At 46.3% G+C, this 22,660-nt stretch overlaps 1 protein-coding gene, 1 long non-coding RNA gene and 1 other non-coding gene across 18 annotated transcripts in view; all 3 read left to right on the forward strand.

Moving 5' to 3' along the window:
• The window catches only part of MAPK10 (mitogen-activated protein kinase 10), a 203,025-nt gene extending 182,677 nt beyond the window's left edge, over window positions 1–20,348 (forward strand). For 14 of the 16 annotated variants that reach the window (XM_029077198.1, XM_029077197.2, XM_029077200.2 and 11 more), the window contains 3 exons: window positions 8,731–8,794; window positions 10,260–10,337; window positions 14,813–15,730. In XM_029077198.1, coding sequence (XP_028933031.1) covers window positions 8,731–8,794; window positions 10,260–10,337; window positions 14,813–14,955 — 285 coding nt within the window. In that variant the 3' untranslated portion in view covers window positions 14,956–15,730. Of the gene's footprint in view, window positions 1–8,730; window positions 8,795–10,259; window positions 10,338–14,807; window positions 17,537–17,988; window positions 18,112–19,929 lie in introns of those variants that run through there. The other 2 variants (XR_005660640.1, XM_029077210.1) reach the window with 2 other exon arrangements.
• On the forward strand, window positions 12,986–13,123 carry LOC114815862. The gene has a single exon (XR_003763664.1). It is a non-coding gene; the product is annotated as a small nucleolar RNA SNORA7 (small nucleolar RNA).
• Window positions 20,349–21,286: 938 nt separating the features above from the next.
• LOC120638740 lies at window positions 21,287–22,463 on the forward strand. Its single transcript, XR_005660641.1, has 3 exons — window positions 21,287–21,458; window positions 21,543–21,601; window positions 22,377–22,463. It is a non-coding gene; the product is annotated as an uncharacterized LOC120638740 (long non-coding RNA).
• Window positions 22,464–22,660: the final 197 nt, after the last annotated feature.

A 22,660-nucleotide genomic window follows, 5' to 3' on the forward strand; every position in this document is an offset into this window, starting at 1 on the left:
GCTCAAACAGAAACTCCTTATCATTGGCTTTAAAGCAATCAATCACATTACTCCTTCCTACTTCACCTTGCTGATCTCCTATTTCAACCCAGGCTGCACGTTTCACTTCTCTAATGCCAATCTACTTGCTGTACTTTCATCTATGTATCTTGAGGGTTCTACCTCTTTCTCACATCCTGCCTTTGGCCTGGAACATTCTTCCTCTTCATATCTGACAGACAACCATGCTCCCCACCATTAAAATCTTATTAAAAGGATGTCTCCTCCAAGAGGCCTTCCCCAAATAAGTCCTCATTTCCTCTTATTCCACTGCTCTCTGGGTCACCTTGCACTTGGATCTGCACCCTTTATTCACCCCTCCCTCAGGCTGTCTCCCCTTCCAGACAGTGAGCTCACTGTGAGCAGGGAATGGGCCGACCAGTTCTTTTGTACTATATTCTCTCAAGCACTTGGTACAGTCCTCTGCACACAGTCAGCACTCAATAAATATGATTGATTGATGTTGCCACAGAGCTGGGAAATCCAGGGGAAAACAATAGAGATCCTATAGCTGGACTTTTTTTGGTGGGGGGCGGGGGTGATGGCATTTATTAAGTGTTTACTGTGTTCCAGTACTGTACTAAGCTCTGGAGTAGATACAAGCTAATCCAGTTGGCCACAGTCCAGGTCCCACATGGGGTTTACAGTTTTCACCCCCCTTTTAGAGATGAGGTAACTGAGGTATAGAGAAGTGAAGTGTTTTGCCCAAGTTCACATAGCAGACAAGTGGCAGCACTGGGATTAGAACACAGGTCCTTCTGACTCCCAGGCCTGTGATTTATCCACTAGGCCATGCTGCTACTCACAAGCTCCTACTTGTATACTCTATTACACATTTGTACTGAAATTCAGGGCGCCTCAGAGGGAATGAGTGGCTTCGGGCTCAAAGATTGCATGCACTTTTCCTAATGAGGTCCTGGGGAAAGGTTAGGAATAGAGAGGTAAATAATAGTAATAACTGTAGTAAACATAATGATATGTAGATTAGTTAAGTACTTATTTCAGGCCAAGCATCAGGTAGATGCAGGATAATCAAGACAAACAATCTCTATCCCAAATGAGGCTCACAGTATAAGTAGGATGGAGAACAAGTATTGAAAAATTTCCATTTTACAGATAAGGAAAGTGAGGCCCAGATGAGTTCATTGATTTGCCAAAAGTAAATCAATTTGCAGGCAAGGGATGGAACTGACATTAGAACCCAAGTCCCCTGAATCCTAGGTCTGTACTCTTTCTCACCAAGTTGAGAACAATAAGGAGTATGGCACCGGGATTGTGTCTGACCTGATTATCTTGTATCTACCCCATCCTGTAATACAGCATTTGGCATATACTGAGTGCTTAACAAATCCTATGTTGGGTATAATAATATCAGTAATATTATATAATAATAATAATAATGATAGTACTTTTTAAGTGCTTACTATCAACCAAGGACTATTCTGAGCCCTGGGGTAGATATAAGTCAATCAGATTGGGCACAGTCCCTGTCCCTCTCACATGCATTCACACTCTTAATCCCCATTTTACAGATGAGGTAACTGAGGCACAGAGAAGTTAAGTTACTTGCCCAAGATCACAGAGTAGACAAGTGGCAGAGGCGGGATTAGACCCTAGGTCCTTCTGAATCCCAGGCCCGGACTCTATCCACTAAGCTACTCTGCAACATACTATTTGTTAAGCACTTGCTATACTTACAAAGTGTACAGAGCACAGTACACAGGGCTTGGGAGAGTACAGTATAATAGAGTTGGTTGGTAGACGCACACATTTCCGGCCTTTAAAGAGTTTACAGTCGAATACCCTTAAAGTTCTATATTCCACAGAAAGTTTGTTCTTTAGAACCAAAAGCATTGCCTTTCTTTTAAGTTGGGCCAGTGGACTCTACAGAAAGACTGGAAGGAATTGAACAAGAGAAAAAGCAAGTAGACTCAGAAAGCAGATGGGGACATAGAGTGTAAATGAAAACCTGTAGTGGGTATTGAGTTCAAGTTCAAAGCGAGGGCTTGCTAGGCTAGTGGTGTTACAATGTAAAAGATCTGGTTGGGCCCCAGAGAACCTGGAATATGTGAGAAAAAGTTAGAATGGGCTCATCTAGTGGGAAGATGGAATTTTGAAAAGGTTACAGTCACTTTTTATAAGTCTATTAGGAGTTTATGGTCTTTCCCAGAGAATGCAGGGTAATAAAATTCAGATGACCTGTTCTAATGTCAAAAATGTAACAAGAATGATAAACAACCACCTGGATCTTGCTGCAGTTTGGCTCTTGAGATCTTGCTGAAATGTGAGGCCGCCTTCATTTTCTAGAATGCAAGCCTCCTGTTTGTTGTTTATGGAAACTTCTTTCCATTTGATGGCTTAGAGAAGCTCTCCTCATTTTCTAATTTGGGGAAAACCACATCCAAACATCTCCTCCAGACTGAGGTCCCAGGCTCCCCAGCCTTTGGAAAACTGAAATTCCTTTCAGGTTTCTTGGAAGAGGCAGCCCTCTCGGAGGGCTGTGGGTCTCAATGAGGGCAAAATTGGGGTTATTCCCAGCCATCATAGGAGAAGATTTGAGGGTGCGTGGGGCCAAGCCAGTCCATGTCCATGATGGGCAGGGATTCCCAGATTTCTTGCTGAGATATCCCCAGCCCATCAGAACTCCAGGACCCCCCCAAACTGCATGATTGATGAGAAGCAGCATGGCTTAGTGGAAAGAGCACGGGCTTGGGAGTCAGAGGATGCGGGTTTTAATCTCGGCTCCACCACTTGTGTGCTCTGTGACCTTGGGCAAGCCACTTAACTTCTCTGTGCCTCAGTTACCTCATCTGTGAAATGGGGATTAAGACTGTGAGCCCCACATGAGACAATCTGATTACCTTGTATCTACCCCAGCACTTCAAACAGTGCTTGACACATAGTAAATGCTTAATAATTACCATTAGTATTATCATTATTATATCCATGTTCTACCAGCTTCCTCCCTCTTCTGCTGTCTTCTACCATACCCCAGCCCTCTCTGTTTCTCTCTCTGCCTCTTGCCCATGACTCTCTCAACCACTTGGCCCTCACCGTTTCCCATCATGGAATTCTCTCCCTCACCAAATTCAGAGTGGTCTTAAAAAACACCTCCTCCCAGAAGGCCTTCTCAGATTAGTTAGCCCAACTTCCATTTCATCCCATCCCACCAGTCACTTGAGAAGTTAAGTGTTTCTGCTTAGTTATTAATAGAGTAATGATGTGTTTGCTCACTTTTGCACCTCTTGGATATCTATGCCCTTAGTCTTTTACCTATCTTGTATTTGGAACTTTGTGCTCCTTGCCTTCCTGATTAGGCTATACATTCCTTGGTAGCAGGCTTTTGTATGTTTGCGAATGCCTGAAACAGTCTTTGCTCACCAGTGGGCATTATGTTTATCCAAAATAAACACTGTTAATGATGATGGTGCCATGAATCAAGATACATTTGTGTAGCTACAATACCTTTCTTAGACCACCTTCATTTTCACTTCATAAAGCTGCTATCTAGAGGTGTGTTTACAGGTATTTACATTGACCTGCCTCTGTCTTTATGTGGTGAAAATCTTGATTGCACAGGCTGTTCTACTCTGTAATGCTCCAGATTCAAATTGAGTGCTCTACATACAGAGTGTACTCAATAATATTGACTACCTGGATAAACCTTCATTTTTTTTTTATTAAATTAGAGAAAAATCTATGGAGATTTTCCAGTTCAGCTCAATCCTATTTAAGGATTTTCTAAGAGTGAAAGGCACACCTGTTGAATATATTCAGTCCTTGTCAGAAGAAACAGATTCATTTTCTAATAGTTTTCATCTTTCTCCTGGGCATAATCCTTTTCTATTTTTTACATTATTTTGACTGCTTTGACTTTATTTGCAATTATTCTGGTAGTAAATTGATGTATATGAATGCATTGGTTACTAATCAGTGAAGAAAGAGGGTTTGCATATTTTTTAAGGATTTTTTGGGCTGAGGTATTCCAGAACACCATAGCCACCTACTTGGTCCAGGTGCTTATCAGATTTTGGTCAGACCATTTTATCAGCCTCCTTGCATTTGTGCATTCAGCTTCTCCATACTTCATACAGTTAACTGGGTTTTTTCCTAAAACATTGCTCAACACACCCAAAACCTTCAGTGGTTACGCATTTACCAAATGGAAACTTCTTACCATTGACTTTAAGGCACTACATCAGCTAGCGTCCTCTCTCTTTCTCCCCCTCTCTCTCTCTCCCCCCTCTGACCTCCCACCACTCCCTGCCCTTGATTATCAACTCTCTTATCCCAGTACACCCCAGCTTACACTCTTCATTCTTCCCAAGCTAACCTAATTGTACTCTCCCACCTCAGATTCCTTGTTCATGCCCAGAAATTCCCCTGCCTGGAATTCCAAGATGGCTTCAATTCAACAGTTACCCTTAGCACATAAGCATATTCTTGACTCATATTACTTCCTGCCATGTTTCTGCTATGTGCAGCTGGCGAGATACTTGTTTCTCCTCTAACAATTTATGAACAGCTCGTGTCTGTCAATCATCCCTGGTAGAAAGCTTCTCAAGGACAGGTAGGGTGTCTTGTACTCTTCCAAGTGCACAGAGTTGGGTGCTCAATAATTACTCTTGAGTGATGAATTGGGTGAGACAAGGCACATGCAAGCTCACTATGAATAGGGAACGTGTCTAACTCTGTTGTATTACGCCCTCCCAAGGGCTTAGTACAGTGCTTTCACAAAGAATGCCCTTAATAAATAGTAATAATGATGGTACTTATTAAGTGTTTACTATGTTCCAGGTAGTGTACTAAGCGCTGGGGTGGATACAAGCAAATCAAGTTGGACACAGTCCCTGCCCTTTGTGGGGCTCACAGTCTCAATTTCCATTATACAGATGAGGTAACTGAGGTACAGAGAAGTGAAGTGGCTTGCCCAAGGTCACACAGCAGACAAGCATCAGAGCCAGGATTAAAACCCAGGGACCTTCTGAGTCCCAGGTCTGTGCTCTCTATCCACTATGCCATGCTGATGTGACCTGTACCTTTCCAGAGGAGGAGGGAACAGCAGCTCCTGGGGCATATCCCTAAACACATCCCCTTTAACTGTCTCAGAACCCTGGTCCCCAGGGTCCTAGCCCCAGGAAGCATTAGCCTGGGACTTGTCTTCTGGGAAATTTTCTGCCGATCTGAGCCTGGAGATTGGGATAGCTTTTAAGGGCAAATGAAACAGTGACAAGACTCACTAATGAGGGAAAATACCACTGAGGCTCATTTCATTAAGCCAGTTAGCCAAAGCAGGAGGATGACAGTGACCTTGTGAGAGTTACATAATCCCCTGAGCTGCTGTCTTTCTTTAGAAATCTCCCTGGATGCTTTTCTTGAAAGACTGCAAACATTTCAGTCCCCAGGTCTGTCCTTTAATCCTTGAAGTCATTTCCCAACTGGAATCGCTCATATTTCCTGCCCCTGATTTACAGCTACTAATTTCAGCTGGGAGTCAATGAAAGTACATTGCTTTATTAAGGTAGAGTTACTGTGGTAGCAGTTGACCAATGGTATTTATTGAGTGCTTACTTTGTGCAGAACACTAAAGAGCGCTTGGCAGAGCACAGTACAGTAGAGTTAGTAGATGAGATTCTTGCTCTTAAGAAGCTTACTGTTGAATAGAAACAGCACTTGGACATCACTATAGGAGTGTTTCTTGAGCTTCTGTTGTTCTGATCAAGTGCTTCCCAAATATACTTTCCAGTTCAGGGAAGCAGCATAGCTTAGTGGAAAGAGCAAGAATCTGGGAATCAGAGGATCTGGATTCTAATCACAGCTCCACCCCTTGCCTGCCATGTGACCTTAGGCAAGTCACTTCTGTGTGCCTTAGTTTCCTCAACTGTAAAATGGGGATTTGACACCTCTTCTCCGTCTTAGACTGGGAGTCCCATGAGGGACAGGGATTGTATCTGATCTGATTAACTTATACCTACCCCAATGCTTAGAACAGTGTTGGACACATTTAATAAATACCCCAATTATTATTAATTATTCCCACTATTACAAAGTGCAGTTTACCTTCTCTTCCACTCCCCTGACATCCTCCCTTTTGACTGCAGTGCGTTCGGTAGACAGTTACGTATCATCACCACCACTACTACCATGGTGTGATGACTCTCCTGGAGGTAAAATCCACCAGGCACAGTCCATTTAGGAATGCGGATTTTGGCCTTGGAAAGTGTTAATTTCAGGAGCCCTTGAAGATGAGCTGTAGCAGTGAAGCGTGAAGAGCCTTGTTGCAGGTGGTGCAGAGCTGATAAAGCGGCCTCCGGGTTTCGGGGCAGTGGGAAGAGCTGAGCTGAATTCAAATAAACCGGCCTTTCGCTTTGTCAGGTTTCTAATTAAATTCAGCTCAGTTTATGCTTTAGGAGATCCAAATGAGGACCCGTTTCCTGACATCTGCAGGCTCGTATCTCTGCATGCATGGTCGTCTCTCACATCTTAAGACGATGGTCACTTGGGGCCTCCTGACTAAGACTTCATTTCCACTACTCCCTCTCCCTCTGAGACTGGGACTTGGCTATTTTATACTCTCCTAAGCATTTAGTACAGTGTTCCACACACTGTAAGTGCTCACTAAATAGGATTGATTGATTATTGTACTCTCCTAAGTGCTTAGTGCAGTGCTCTGCTCACAGTAAGTGCTCAATAAATACCACTGATTGATTGCTCCTGAGTGTATAGGATTGGCTAGTTGTATGGTCAAAACTGAATTGTTTTTTTCCCTTTAGTAATATAATCCAATTATCGTCGCTGTTTGACAGAAGATGTCAAACATCCATCACAGTAAGGCTTAGGACAAAGCCTGGATGGAGTTGGAATTCTCTAGAATCTTTTCCAGAAGCAATGGTAGCTGTTCCCCAAATGAAGGGTCCTCCGACACCATCAGCACCCAGCATTTCTACAGGCTGCTTCCGGGATTGGAGCATCCAGGCCTCAGGCAGTCTGTACCCTGTCTGGGTTTGATGCAGTTCCTGACATATTTACGTCTGGTACCTTCATTTTCAGCACCAAGTCTTCCTCTCCTTTTAGAGCCCCTCCCCCAATTTGGCTCCTGATGCCGAGCCTGGTGGCTCGGAAGTGATGCTTCGGTACAGAGGGATACGGGAAGGGAACGCATGTCTTCCCAGAACCATGTGCTCGCTTCCACAGCTGCCACCTGACGTTACTTATGACATCCTTATGTTGTTCAGCACTCACTACGTGCCAGGCATTGTACTAAACACTGGGGTGGATACAAGATCATCAGATCAAGCATTGAGACTCACAGTCTAAGCGGGTGGGAGAACAAGTATTTAAGCAGCATGGTCTAGTGGGTAGAGCATGGGCTTGGGAGTCAGAGGACCTGGGTTTTAATCCCAGCTCTGAAACTTACCTGCTCTGTGACCTTGGACAACTCATTTCACTTCTTTGTGCCTCAGTTCTCTCATCTGCAAAATGGAGATTCATTCCTGTTCTCCCTTCTATATAGACTGTGAGCTCCATGGGGGACATAATTATCTTTTATCTACCCAGTGCTTAGAACAGTGCTTGGCATATAGTTAGCACTTAACAAATACCATCATTATTATTAAAACATCCATTTTTCAGATGAGAAAACTGAGGCTAAGAGAAATGAAGTGACTTGCCCAAGATCACAAGGCAGGCAGTAGCAGGGCTAGGATTAGACCCAGGACCTCTGACTCCCAGGCCCAGGATCTCTCCAGTAGACTTCCCATGTGTTTCATGTGTAACCTGCCTATCGTATTTAACATTAACATTCATCTAATAATAATAATAATGTTAAAATAATTTATGGTATTTGTTAAGTGCTTACTATGTGCCAGGCCCTATACTAAATGCTGGGGTAGATACAAGATAATCGTGGCTCAGTGGAAAGAACATGGGCTTTGGAATCAGAGGTCATGAGTTCAAATCCCAGATCTGCCACTTGTCAGCTGTGTGACTGTGGGCAAGTCCCTTAACTTCTCTGTGCCTCAGTTACCTCATCTGTAAAATGGGGATTAAGACTGTGAGCCCCACCTGGGACAACCTGATTCCCCTGTGTCTACCCCAGCCCTTAGAACAGTGCTCTGCACATAGTAAGCGCTTAACAAATAACATTATTATATAGTCCCTGTTTCACTTGGGGTGCAAAATCTTAATCCCCATTTTACAGAAATGAGATAACTCAGGCACAGAGAAGTGAAGTGGCAGAGCCCGAATTAGAACCCAGGTCCTTCTGACTTCCAGGCCTTTGCTCCATTCACTAGGCCATGCTGCTCCTGGGTCATCAAAGGCACATCCAGTAACCATGAAGGCCACCAAGAGCTACCCTAGGAGGCAACCATTCACCCAATTGGAATTTGCACTCTCTGGATACTTTTAGGCCGAAATGGTCCAACATCAGGGAGGCTGATGGGTTTGGGTGTTGATGGAGAGTCTGCTCCTGAGGACCGGAAGGGGAGAGTCCGTGGTCCTGACCTCTGTCCTTACCCTCTACCTAAGTTTACATTATTTTTAGCCAGTGATTCCGAGTCTCATTATAATCATCCTGGATCTCACTAGAATTGCTGAATACAGAGGAAAGGGCTTTTGCATGCTATGCGATTCTCCTTCCTAATTAATGAGAAGCAACGTGCTTCTCTCTTGTCTGCTTCTGTTCCGCAGCCTCCTCCACAGATATACGATAAACAGCTGGATGAAAGAGAACACACCATCGAGGAGTGGAAAGGTGAATATTTCAATCAATCAATCAGTGGTATTGATTGAGCTCACCCACCCAAATGGAGGTTATACTGCAAGGGAAATAGGGAAATTGGACTCTTTGTTTTATGGTGTTTTTCCCATTTTCATGTGTGAACCCCTGGGAGGCTCAGTTGTACTGGGGTGGATGAGAGCAGAGTTCTCATCTTGTGCTCAAATGAGGTGATTCAGAACCTATCCAAATCTTTCTGTAGACCTCACGGCTTCAATTCCCCAATCTGATAGGACCAGAGACCTCAACTGGGCTTCTCCGGGGCCCTAGAAATTACCATGAGATTTTCCACCTGTGGCAGAGCACTTTCCTGACAGGAATGACAAAGGGATTCTAGTTCCAGGTGATAGAAGATTCCAGGTGATAGAAGACCTGGTACATGTTCAAATGAGGCTTGGGGAGTGAAAAAGTGTTTAGGGTGGCTGGAAGGGATTGGAAAGAAGGGGGCTGGGAAAGGAAAGAATGTTTAAGGAAGCCACTGTTCATATTTGTATGAAAATCAGGCAATTGATGGTAATTATTGAGCACTTTCTGTACTGAACTAAGTTCTTGGGAGAGTACAATATAACAGAGTTGTTAGGTTCCCTGCCCACAATGAGACAAGTAGAGTTACTGCTTGCATTCTTTCCTTTTTCTGAGTTTTTGAAACTGGGCACTGTCATATCAGTCAATCATATTTATTGAATGTTACGGTGTGCAGAGCACTGTACTAAGTGCTGGGGGGGGCAACAGAACAATACAACACTGTGCTGCACCCCCTGCCTGCCTCGTGGCACTCAGTGCCCCAGCAAGGACACGACAGGCAGGGGTGAGGGACTGGGAGTGACACCAGGCAAACCAGAGTGAATAATCCATTGCACTGTGCTGTGTCAGTTCCGCCATCTTTGTGAGTCCCTCTATCATGGGAGGCTCTGTCATCAATGCTAAGTGCTTAGTACAGTGTTCTGCATACAGTAAGCGCTCAATAAATACGATTAAATGAATCATCATAATGGCAAAACCAATCCCATTCAGTAGGTGGGCACAGATTCTAAAGATTAGAATTCCTGTTACAGGGTCAGGGGAGGGGAGGACAGTAGAGTGAAATTGGAGAAAATTTCAGTCCCATTAGACATTTTCCCTTGGTAACTGCGAACCAGATATAGCTGGGTTTGAGCCCCATAGGTGAACCTGATCTGCCTCAGATGAATTTGTTCTCTCAGAAAATGAATTTCTGTTTGCTTCCCAAGTCACCATTGGAGGAAAATGGTCCTGGAACCTCAGGATGGCCCCTGGCTGGGGAAATGAAAGACAGGAATAATAAAGGATTCTTTCCTTTATTTTTAGCCACCCAAATTGAGAGTGCATTTGCCACCAGACCACGGGTTCCTCTCAGGCCGATGAACAATTCCTTTCTGTAACAGTGCCCCTGCTTTTTTTCTATTTTTTTTTTTGTTTGCAGAACTTATCTACAAGGAAGTAATGAATTCTGAAGAAAAGACTAAAAATGGCGTAGTTAAAGGACAGCCTTCTCCTTCAGGTACTCGCTCCCAATGTTTAATCAACTTCCTTGTGTTCCCCATTGTTCCTTCCAGGGTTAGTGTCAAGGCCCAAGGGCCTTAAGCCATGGCTGTTCATTATTTTCCTTGGGAAAATTGCCATTCTTTGTGTGTGTATATCCCTGTCCAGCCTCTTCCCTCTCCCTATTCCCTGTCTTTGCCCCTACTCCTGTCCCAACTCTAGCTCCCACCTCTGCTGAAGCTCAGACCTCACAGCCTGGAGATGCTCTCCAAGCCAACCAGAGTGCTTGTCAATACTCTCCAAACTAACCAGAGTACTTATAGATGCTCTTCAAGTCAATCAAAATGCTTGGTGATTCTCTCCAAGCCAATCAGAATGCTTGATAATGCTTTTCAAGCCAATGCAAGTCCTTGGTGATACTCTCCAAGCCAACCAGAGTGATTAGCATTGCCCTCCTTGCCAGAGTCCCCAGGAGTGCTCTTCAAACCCATCAGAGTGCTCAGCAGTGCTTGTCGAGTCAGAGTCCTTGGCAGTGAGCTAGATGGCTACCCCATTATATGTAGATCCCCTATATGTAATGATTTCAGAACAGACATGTGAAATCCACATAAGAAATTCAAGGCTCATTCAGGAGTTTCTTCTCAGGTGATTGTATTATCTGAGGTGGAAGTAATACACCATACTTCAAAAGAATGAGCAAAGAGAGATAGCCAGCCCATCAGAGGTAATTCACACAAACCTTTCTGCCAGGACTTAACCGCAAAAGCTAATTGAGGACAGATCAGCAAACGCCAAAATAATTCTAGCCAAAACTTTCCAGAGCTACGGTAAAACAGATTCTTAAAAAGAGGGTGAGGTTTCTTCTTCCGCTGGGCTGAAGGACTAGTTAGATGTTTTAGCTCCAGATGCAAACCATTAACTATAACCATTTGTTCTGGGGTGAGAGTTCATAATTTAATGCGGAAAAGCATGAGCTAATCATGGGTCTTTGAATTCTGGGGAGCATTCCCTGAAGGCCTCCTCCATTCTGGAGGTTGTTTCAATGACTGGTGCAGTGCCACTGACTAGCTAAGTTGAGTGGTTCATAATTTACTCATGCAAGAGGCTAATTGGGATTTCTGCCTGTGGGTGATTTTCTGAGAGATAACAAACTGTGACTTTGGAAATGGGACCTTCCTTCTGTGCTTATCTGGGCACATTCTGATCAAGTGGTATTTTGCCAAATACAGAGGGAGCTAATTCAGCAGTACAGATTGGAGGTTTTCTGATTCATAATAATAATAATAGTGATTGTGGCATTTGTTAAGCACTTACTAAGTTCCAGGCACTATACTAAGCACTGGGTAGATACACGCAAATCAGGTTGGACACAGTCCCTGTCCCACAAGGGACAGTCTTAATCCCAACAGTCCCACAGTCTTAATCCACATTTTATAGATGAGGTAACTAAGGCACAGAGAAGTGAAGCAACTTGCTTAATGCCACATGGCAAACAAGTGGCAGAGCCAGAATTAGAACCCATGACCTTCTGACTCCCAGGCCTGTGCTCTATCCACTACACCAAGTTGCTTCATTGGTGAGACTCAGATAGAATGGGCGAAAGCAGAGACATGTTTTACTTTTTTTAGGGAGGGAGATTTGGGTTTTGGTTCAGATAAGATTATACTAAACGCTTGGGAGACTGCAATATAACAGAGTTTGTAGTCACAGTCCCTCTCACTAGGAACGTACAGACTAGGTAAAAGATAACTGGAAGCACAGTGAGTCCCTGCAGAAGAGAAGGGACAGTCGATCACTTAGATATATTGATGGAATCATTGTCCAACACTGATACATTTCCAAATAAATTGCCAGGCTTCTCTCTGCTCTCAGATCACCTGGCAGAGTGATTTATGGGCCATGATCGCATAGCGGCTTGCTTTGGGAATTGATTTGTGAAGTGTTCCTCGGTAAACAGCATTACAGGAACAGAAAATATATTTTCTTCCAACAGCCTTTCTTCAGACTCTGGAAGAAAATTTGTTTACTTACAAAGGTTTTACGATCCCCTCTCTTTTATTCACAGACTTTTGATTATAAGCTCATAAACATGTAGAAGGTCTGTGTTTAAAGTAATTTGACTTTTTTTTTTGAAGCAAATGATCTCTCCAATTTTCATTGAGACCTTAAGGTGAGGGACTTGTAATAATGAATATCGCTTCTTTCTATAAAGCATTCTGTCATGAGAGTCTGTTCTGACACTGCCACCACCCCATCCCCCCTGGCCCTGGCCCCAACCATCCCTAACCCTCCAGACAGCATAGTGGGTAGAGCACAGGTCTGGGAGTAGGAAGGTTCAAATTCTGGCTCCACCACTTGTCTGCTGGGTGACCTTGGGCAAGTCACTTCACTTCTCTGGATCTCAGTCAACTCATCTGTAAAGTGGGTATTGAGACTGTGAGCCCGATGGTGACCAGGGACTGTGTCCAACTTGATTTGCTTGTATCCACCCCAGTGCTTAGTACAGTGCCTGGCACATAGTAAGCGCTTAACAAATACCACAATTATTATTAATTATGGTTTCAGCCATCAAGCAGGTGGTCATGAGGTAGCCTCAAAACCACAGGCCGTAATCCATTAATGTGACTTGACTACAGCAGTAGGTGAATTCTCTCATGGTAGAAAGTGCCTCTCTCAGAGTTGCACCTGGAGAGTTTCCAGTACTCTACTAGTCTCAGCTATGGGAGGGAGAGTCAAGCAGAGGCCTACCCATTCCATTTCTAGCTTGGGCAGTGGCTAGCGAGTGGAAGGCCATCTGCTACAAGTCAAAACTTACCCTTGCTGGGCAGCAACGGCACGGGAGAGAGTCGAGGGTGGAGACTCAAGTTTACTGAGTGGAATGAGGCAGTGGTAAACCACTTCCGTATTTTTACCAGGAAAACTGTAAGGGTGCACTACAGAATGATTGCAGATAGAGAGTGGAGCGTTCTGGGGAACGTGGGTCTGTGGTGTCGCTTTGGGTCGGAAACGACTCCGGCATAAGACAAGAAAACAGTGAGATTTTCGTAGGTCCCGGTGGCCAGGAAGGCATGAGTATGGAGTGTATGTGGTTATACTTGCAATTCCAAGATGATACCGCTGGCAGTGAAATTCACCCTACGTGCATGTGGGGCCCAAAAGGCCAATGGGGGATCTACAGTCCCAGCCACATTTGGCCAGCAAAAATTTTGTCCTTTGTTGCATTGTTGGGCTTAATGTTTGCAGTGCCTGGTGCTGTTTTCTCATTTGCCTCCTCGTCTCTGTCTGTAGGAAGGTTTGGCCTAGTCACTCTGTTTGTGATGGCAGTGTGCCATGAAGATCTGTCTTTAGCATTTTCAGTTGGGATACAGTATTGCCCTAGGTTTTTGAGTGAGCAGAAATTAATAGTAGTAGTCTTGGAGAAGGTACAGACCAGGACAATTTTCAGTGATATTTTTCAACAGTATTTACTAAATGCTTACTCTGTGTTGAGCACTGTATTAAGTGCTGAGTAGTAGGACTCTGTCAACTGCTCAGTGAGGATGAATAGAGGATAGGGAAGCTTGCATTTGGATATGCGTGGAAAAGGGGAGGATTAATTCCCTGCCCTACCCGGAGCTAGAGGGGGAGACAGACATTAATGTAAATAATATTAATATTATTGTATTAATATGGACATAAATTCTGTGGGGCTTGGAGGGGCATGAATGTAGGGAACGCAAGTCAGGATGATGCAGAAGGGAGAGCAAGAAAAGAAAATGAGAGCTTAGTCAGGGAAGACCTCTAGGAAGAAATGTGCCTTCAACGAGGTTTTGAGTCGGGCAAGAGTCGTTGTCTGTTGGATAGAAAAGAGGGCGGGTGTTCCAGGCCAGAGGCAAGACATGGGTGAAAGGTCAGTGGCGAGAGAGATGAGATTGAGGTACAGTGATGAGGTTATCATTAGAGGAGCAAAATGTGTGGGCTGGGTTGTAGTAGGAGAGTAGCGAGATGAGGTAGGAGGGGGCAAGGTGCTTGAAAGGATGGTAAGGAATTTCTGTTCGATGTGGAGGAGAATGGACAACCACTGGAGATTATTGAAGAGTGGAGAAACATGACCTGAATATTTCTGTAGAGAAATGACCCAGGCAGCAGATTGAAATGTGAACTGGAGTAAGGAGAGCTAGGCAGAAAGTCAGCAAGGAGGCTGATACGGTAATCATTAATGTTAAGTGTTTTCTATTCAGCAGCATATGACCGATATTCATCCTAGGCCGAAGAATTTGAGTCCGTCTCTCCTTCTCTCCCTCTCGCTCCCTCTCCCTCTCTTCCTCCCTTTCCTCCTCTCCCCTTCCCCATCTTCCCCTCCCTCCCTTCCCCATCTTCCTCGCCCTCCCTCTTTCCCTCCCCTTTCCCCTCTACCTCTCACCAGACCAGGAGAAACCCATGAGAGGTGGCCGCCGAGCGAGAGTCTGTGGAGTTTCAGGTTTAGTCATGTCGGTGTTCCTTTTCTTAGCACAGGTGCAGCAGTGAACAGCAGCGAGAGCCTCCCCCCATCCTCGTCCGTCAACGACATCTCCTCCATGTCCACTGACCAAACCTTGGCGTCCGACACCGACAGCAGCTTGGAAGCGTCCGCGGGCCCCCTGGGGTGTTGCAGGTGACTGGCCGCCTGCCTGCGGAACCCGACCTTCTTCAGCCGGTGACGCCGCTGATGCCAATCACGCTATTTCGGGAGGGAGGGACGGGAGGGGGGGATATTTAAAAAAGTTGGGGGAAAAGAAAAAGGATATCCAGAAAGGAAGCGAAACACCATCTAAAAGTGAAATCAACCTTTCCTCCCGCTTCTCCTCCAGAGTTATGTATCGCAGCTAAGCTCAAGCGTATATTTAACTTTGAGTTGTTCTGCTTTGGCCTTCCTCTATTGATGGTTCCTGCAGAAAACAAAACACAAAAGAGCCCCCCAACCCCGTTTGTTTGTTTTTCTTCACCGAGTGTAAATTTAAAGGCCGCAAACCCAACAGCTTGCGGCGGCCACTCATTGGCATGACAGGGTATGCAAAAACCCTTGAAGCGTGTGTGTATGTGTCTCTATCTTCAGCCAACTGCTCCTTCCGGCCCGGTCAGGTGAATGTAGATCCAGACCCGCATGTGTCTGTATATGAGCACAGCACATTTACTTGTAGAGAATCCAGTACCCTCGGTAGTAGGCACTGTAGTTTAACTGACCCATTTTATGTCAACTACTACTATATCATAAATCCATCTGTAATATATTGCCAGTATACAAGCTGTTTAGTTTGTTAATCGATTAAGTTGTATGTCTTATAAGAAAATTTGTAAAAGGAAAAAAAAGTTGTGAGTAAGCTCTCTCGGACCCTTGAAGCTGTAGTCCCCACCCCCTCCATTTCAGCGATTAAAAGCCTGTACTGAGCCCGGTCTGCGGAGAAGATGTGTGTGGTGACCTCGGATGGGGAAGCCATGTTCCTCAGTTGCCGTGGATTGTGGGAGAGGGGATGTAGGAGACTGGTGTGGGGCAGGCCGGCGGGAAACCAGTTCTTGTCTTAGCCAAGGTCCTTGGCCTGTGGAGCCACCGCCATGCCTTCTGGAATGCAGGATGGAGAGTGGCCGGTGGTGCCGGCAGAGGTGAGTGTGGCCGGAGTCACCGGAAGGGTCTCCTCTCAGCTGGGGCCAAGGAGTTCATCTACCTGTTCTTACCCAGGGGCTCCGCGACCAAGAATCCAATTCCCTTCTGGCCATTTCCTCAGAAATGCACCGATACCCATCCTTCCCCAAGACTGCTCTCCTCCCCTCACTTCATTCCCCCCACCGTCCACTTCTCAGAGAGTCCTGAGAAGTAGTAAGGTCTGGGAGCAGGATTTGGGTTTCAAGTCCAAAAGAGCTGGGCTTCACCCTGCAGGACTGAAAGCCGTACCAAAGGAAACAAACGGCAGGCGTCCATCCCGTGGGTCTTGACATTTCGGATCTGAGAATGCCCAAGGAGGCGTTGTTTTTCCTGGATGCCCTCACTGTCTCCCATTTTGGCTAAACTCCTTTTGCGTACATTTGACAGGTCCGAGAAAGGCGTGGCCGATTTTCTAGAAGTCTGGGCCCAGCAGGAAACGGCGACCACAGCCGATGAGGTACCGGTGAAGTAGGTTTAGCAATATTAGCTCTTCCTAAAAGCCATGGAGGATCACTGCCAATGTTAAGCGATATCACTTTAAACAACCTAAATGGAATGTAAGTGCTTGGGAAAGTCTTTTCACAGACCCCGTGAGGAAGTGTCACTTAGGGGTTTTCACCGCAATAATAGGGAGGGAGGGTGACTTAGCAATAATAGCCTATCCCAACCTTAGACTCCCCCATCCCATACTAGTGCCCGATGCCCCACTGTTCAAACGTACTTTAACCGTTTTTTGCGTGCTTAGCTGTACGCGATGCTATTTTAACTTGGAAAAAAGAAGCCTCTTGCAGTGAGGGATGACCAGACGAGTGAGACAGCCAAGAGAGATTGTTCGGGGAGAAGAGAAAAACAAAAGCATCCACCTGACTCTCCACCCTCTAGAAATGATGATAGCTCTGCCTCTTTGTTTTTTAGCACTTGCAGGGCTCGAGAGCATTCTTCTGTCTGATCTTTCGGGGCAGGAGACACCTCCAGAGTGAGATGTGGCAACTTGGGGTTTGGTGAGGTGGCTACTTGGCTCCATTGTCTTGTTAGGGCCAGCAGATAAGTACTAATCTAGATGGGAGGGAGGAATAGGATGGACCCTTCCTGACCAAAGCTCCACATCTGGTCTTGATGTCTTTTGTCATCAGAAAAGACTCTCCCTACTCCTGTTCTTGCTCTCTTGCTTCCTCCCTCTCTCTCTCTCCCTCTCTCTTCTTCCTCTCTTCCTCTTTCCTTCTCTTTCTCTCATTCTCTCTCATCTCCCTTGCTTTCCTTTCCTAGGGTCCCCTATGCTACCCTTAATCGCACTTAGCCCATCATCCCTTTGGCTTTCCCATTTCACATCTTTCCCAGCGCCAATCCAGAGCTCAGCAAACAGCCTTTAGAGTGGAGGTTGCTGAAGGAAGGCAATGGATGTTTCCTTCCCTTCAAGTGCTGTCACCTCTTTCTCCTCCTGCTTTGACAAACTGGTCTCTCCAGGTAACCTTTATCAGGGAAAAACAACTAGCCAACTCATCCTAGAAGCAACCCTGGTGAAGCTACTCTTCTGGAGGGGAACGGATGGGCCCCTGAAGGTAGGCCCTGGAGACCCCTGGAGTGTTGGGAAGCTCCGTCAGATCACATGGGATTTGGGTTAGCTAAAGGAACAGATGACTCTTGCCCTTTCTCCTTCTCAGAGACTTTAGCTAATAGTAATAAATAATTATGGTATTTGTTAAGTGCTTACTGTGGGCTAAGGGTTGCAGATAATCAGGTTGGACAAAGTCCCTAGCCCTCACAGTCTAGGTAGACTATTTTACAGTAAAAGAAACTGAGGGACACAGAATTTAAGTGATTTGCCCTAGGTCACACAACAGAAAAGTGGTAGGGTCAGAATTAGAACCCAGGTCCCTTGACTCCCAGCTTGTGCCTTTTCTACGAGGTCACACTGTTTCCCTAGAGATGCATTTCTCTGTTGACCAGAGAGACCCCAACAGAGAATGTTATGGTATAAATGGAATCCGCTGCCTTTTTTTTTTTCCATTAGGAAAACTTTAATTTTTGATCTGGACTCATCTGTCACCTCCAAGAGTGAATTATTCCACCTCCTGGCATTCCCAGCATTTCCAGTGGCATCACATCATCTGCTGAGGACGTGCACCAGGAGAAGGTGATATGTCAATCTGGAGCTTGGGCTTGGTGCCACTAGCAGGCATACAGGGCAACAACATGGCCTAGTGGTAAGAGCATGGGTGTGGGAGGCAGAGGACCTGGGTTCTAATCCCATCGCTGCCACTTGTCTGCTGTGTGACTTTGGGCAAGTCACTTACGTGACACAATGGATAAAGCACAGGACTGGGAGTCAGAAGGTCATAGGTTCTAATCCTGGCTCCGCCACTTGTCTGCTGTGTGATCTTGGGCAAGTTACTTCAGTTCTCTGGGCCTCATTTATCTCAACTATAAAATGGGGATTGAGATTGTGAGCCCCACATGGCACGGGGACTGCGTCCAACCCAATTTGCTTGTATCCACTCCAGTGCTTAGTACAGTGCCTGGCACTGTACTAAGTGCTGGGGAATTTCAAGTTAATCAGGTTGGACACAGTCCCTGTCCCACATAGGGCTCACAGTCTTAATTCCCATTCTTCAGATGAGGAAACAGACACAGTGAAGTGAAGTGACTTGCCCATAGTCATTCAGCACACAAGTAGCGGAGTCAGGATTAGAACTCATATCCTGCTGACTCTGAGGCCTGTACTCTTTCCGATACATGCATATGGGTGTGAGTGTTATTGTGTATGGCAGGGGGTCCCCAAGACACATGGTTGACCTCCCATCCCCTTTCTGTATTATGGGAAGTGACTGGACAGTTTCAAGCAGTGTGGCCTAGTGGAAAGAGTGTGGGCCTGGGAGTCAGAAGGACCAGGATTCTAATCCCGGCTTTGCCACTTATCTGCTGTGTGACCTTGAGTACTTTGTCACTTAACTTCTCTGTACCTCAGTTATCTCATCTGTCAAATGGGGAATTAACGCTGTGAGCACTAAGGACTCTGGACTGAGTCCAAACTGACCTGGTTTCTACCCTAGCATTTAGTACAGTGCCTGGCACATAGAAAGCACTTTACAAATGCCATTAAAAAGAACCAAAACATAATCCTGCATTTTCAAGACTCCAAAGACTGAGCTTGTGGGAGTGGGCCTCCATCTCGGGATGGGGCCCAATCCGCCGACCGACTGACCAGCGTCAGGTTGGGAGGGGTGAATGGGAGTTGGCTGAGTGCCGGCGTCAAGGGTAACGTCCGAATCGGGAGAATGTTTGTCGGGGGGAATGTTACCAGTGTCATCCTGACAGATTAGTCGGGGACAGTGGGCAAGGGGGAAAGACCAAGATGTGATTTTTGGCCCCTGCCTGGGGCACATCGGTCCTCATTACTGCTCACTGCAAGAGCCTACTAGATTTCTGCTGGGCCAATGGACATTTGGCAGTTCACCGTTTAAGGATGTTGAACTTGGAAAAGAAAATGTGACCGACTCTTTAAGGCAAAAGGTCCACCTGTTCTGGGTCGGCGCTGGGAGTTAAACTACTTACCGTGACCTCCGTGTGTCTTGCGTGCTGGAGCCTGGGACGAATCTCCTTCCTCACGCCCCCTGGGCTGGTTAAGTAGTCCCTCCCTACCCGACACCCCTGCAGTAACGTGGCCTCCCAGCCGGATGCTTCCTTTCTGGAAACTGAGTCGGGTGCGATGTACATAGTTGTATTGAGTTTTTTTCTTTCCAAAATCACAACGCGAGGCTCCACCGTCTCCTTTGGAGCTCAGATGGTCCATGGGCTGCTCCGCGTTGTTGGCCTTTGTCCAGTTGTTCCCTGCTAACCGCGCACTGCGGAGGGAGACCTTGGAGAAGGCGTGGAATCCTGTATATTGAGTCTCTGTAGTACCTGGGACTTATGGCCAGTATAACTCAACAGTAACCAAACCTTCGATACCTAGCTCTCCATCGACTGTTTGCCTCGCCTCGACCATCTATCCCGTCACGAGACCCACCTGGAGTTTCTCCCAATTGGACTCGGGCCAATATTCCCGGCCCCACAGACTGCCAAGTATCCGTGTTGATCGAGTAGTTTCGAAAGACAAAACCGAACGTGGCCATCTCACGGAACCGCCCCGCGGATCTCCCAGCAGGCCGGAATGGGAGACATAGGAGGTGGGGGCACCGCCACCACTCTCCGAGCCGCGGGGCCCGGGCTCGGCCTTTCCGGGTTCGTGCGGGGAGAAGGAGGGACTTGGGTTTCTGCCATCTGCTCTTTGTAGGTCGATGTTGAGTCGATGCATTGTGATTTGTTTGTTTTGGGTTATTAAACGGTGGGGGGATGTGCTTCCCCTCGACCTGAACCGAGATCAAACCTGAACTCGCAGGCTTGTGGCTCGTGAAGGTCTTTTCTTGCGCCTGCTCTGTGGTGGGGAGGTGGGTGTCAGAGGGGCCCTCCAAAATCGGCCATGATGCGGGGCTGCTCGGGGCAGGGATTGTAGGAGGGAGGAGGGGAGCTGGGGAGAGAAGTCGGTCCGTAATCATTCAATAAAAGAAGCAGCGTGGCCTAGGGGATGGAACATGGGCCTGAGACTTGGAAGGTCCTGGGTTTTAATCCCACCTGTGCCACTTGTCTGCTATGTGGCCTTGGGCAAGGCACTTCACTTCTCTGGGCCTCAGTTACCTCATCTGTAGGGGATTAAGGCTGTGAGACCCACATAGGACAGGTACTGTGTTCAACCGAATTAGCTTGTATCTATCTCAGAGTTCAGTACGGAATCTGGTACGTAGTAACCGCTTAACAAATGCCATAAAAAATAATAATAATGGCATTTGTTAAGCGCTTACCATGTGCCAGGCACTGTAATAAGCACTGGGGAGGATACAAGCAAAGCGGTTTGAACACAGTCCTGTCCCATGTGGGGCTCACAGTATCAAAAATCAATCATTGGTGTTGGTTGAGTCCTTACTGTGTGCAGAACACTGTGCTAAGTGCTTGGAAAAGTACAATGCAATAGAGTTGGTAGGTATGATCCCTGCCTATGAGAAGCAGCATGACCTAATGGACAGGGCACAGGCCTGGGAGTAAGAAGGACCTGCCTTCTAATCCCGGGTCCTCCACTTGTCTGCTGTGCAACCTTGCACAAGTCACTTCATTTCTCTGTCCCTGTTACTTCATCTGTAAAATGGGTATTAAGATTGTGAGCCCCAAATGGGACAGGGACTGTGTTCAACCTGAATAGCTTGTATCTGCCTCAGTGCTTAGTACGGTGCCTGTCACATAATGAGCATTTAACAAATACCAAAAAAAAAAAGAGGAGCTTAGTGTCTATAGGGGTCAGGCCAGGTCACTGCTGGCCATTGAGTCCTTTTTGCCGGTTCTGAATCTTTAACTACCCCTCCTCCACAGTCCCACACTGCTTCCATCCTCCTCTCCGATGAAGAACCAGGGTTGGGCCGTCTGACCTCCACAGCTAGGAAGAAAACATCAGTATGTCCTGGTAAAAGGAGGCTCGGAGAGGCTGGGTGGATGGTCCCCGTTACTTCAGGAGCAAAACGCGTTTACATTTTCCAGGAGCTGGAAGAAGCGGATGAGAAGAGGAGTCAGTTCCAGTCCATCAAGATCAATCAGTGGTATTTATTGAGCGCTTCCTGTATGCAGAGTGCTGCCTTAAGTGCTTGGGATGAGGAAGACTGAGAGCCTAAATGAACAGCTTCTCTTTTGGGCTAGGGTCACCACCCATTTCCACGGTGCTGTGATTAGGTTGCGAGGCCCTGTGGCCTCTCCGTCTGGTTCTCACCCCAACCCTCAAGTGCTCAACCTCAGGGTGGGGAATGGGCCTCCCTCCAAATGCTCCCTCCCTCCCCTGGGAGGTGCTCGTGGGATGGTGGGTGGGGACCCTCACTGGTTCAGACCCTCCCCTCAGGCCTGGGACAGAATTCCCAGATGGGTCTCTCTGAGGTTCGGGGATACCCTTTCCCTCTAGGGAAATTCTTCCTTGAAGAAGTCTCCCATGAGCAGATCTCCAGAGGGGATGAAGGGGTTTTCTATTAGAGGACAGGGCCGTGGCTTGCACGCTGACCTTTGAACCATAATTTTCAGTTTGAAGGGTCCTCCTGGGCTCTTGCACCTGCCCTGCAGTAGGACGGATCAGAAAACACGATGGGGCATTTTCTCCTTGTAAATTCTCTGGGAGGGGGATCCTTAATGGCTTGAATCATTGCCTTTCTCCATATTTCTTCATGTGAATTTAGGGACTAAGTGTAGTCTTCTCACAGCTGCTTCCCAAGAGGAGGCTCGGACAGAACTGAACGCTAGGGCTGTTAAAGAACGACCCACTGACGGATACCAGCTTTGGCCATTGAAATCTTCTTTTAGGATGCAACTTAACTTGATTTCTTGCCACAGTTCCTCCTTCAGAAATGTGTATGAATTTTGCATGCTTGAGCCTGAGGGAAAAGAGAGATTTTTCTCTTTGGACACCCAATCCACAGTGCTTAGGCAAGTATTAATGAAACTGGGAAATGACTGTCAATTTCTTAATTGTTTTTGCTTTAAATTCAGGGTTTCACTCTGGAAAAAGAGAGTCAAATGAAATCCCTCCATTTCATTTGTTTTCGATTTTATTGTTGATGTGAATTACTGATAGAGATTAAGGGAGTGGGTCTTTATTGAAATTTCTCTTAAAAAAA

This window comes from Ornithorhynchus anatinus, chromosome 12 (assembly GCF_004115215.2).
Source record: "Ornithorhynchus anatinus isolate Pmale09 chromosome 12, mOrnAna1.pri.v4, whole genome shotgun sequence".
Classification (NCBI taxonomy): Eukaryota; Metazoa; Chordata; class Mammalia; order Monotremata; family Ornithorhynchidae; genus Ornithorhynchus; species Ornithorhynchus anatinus.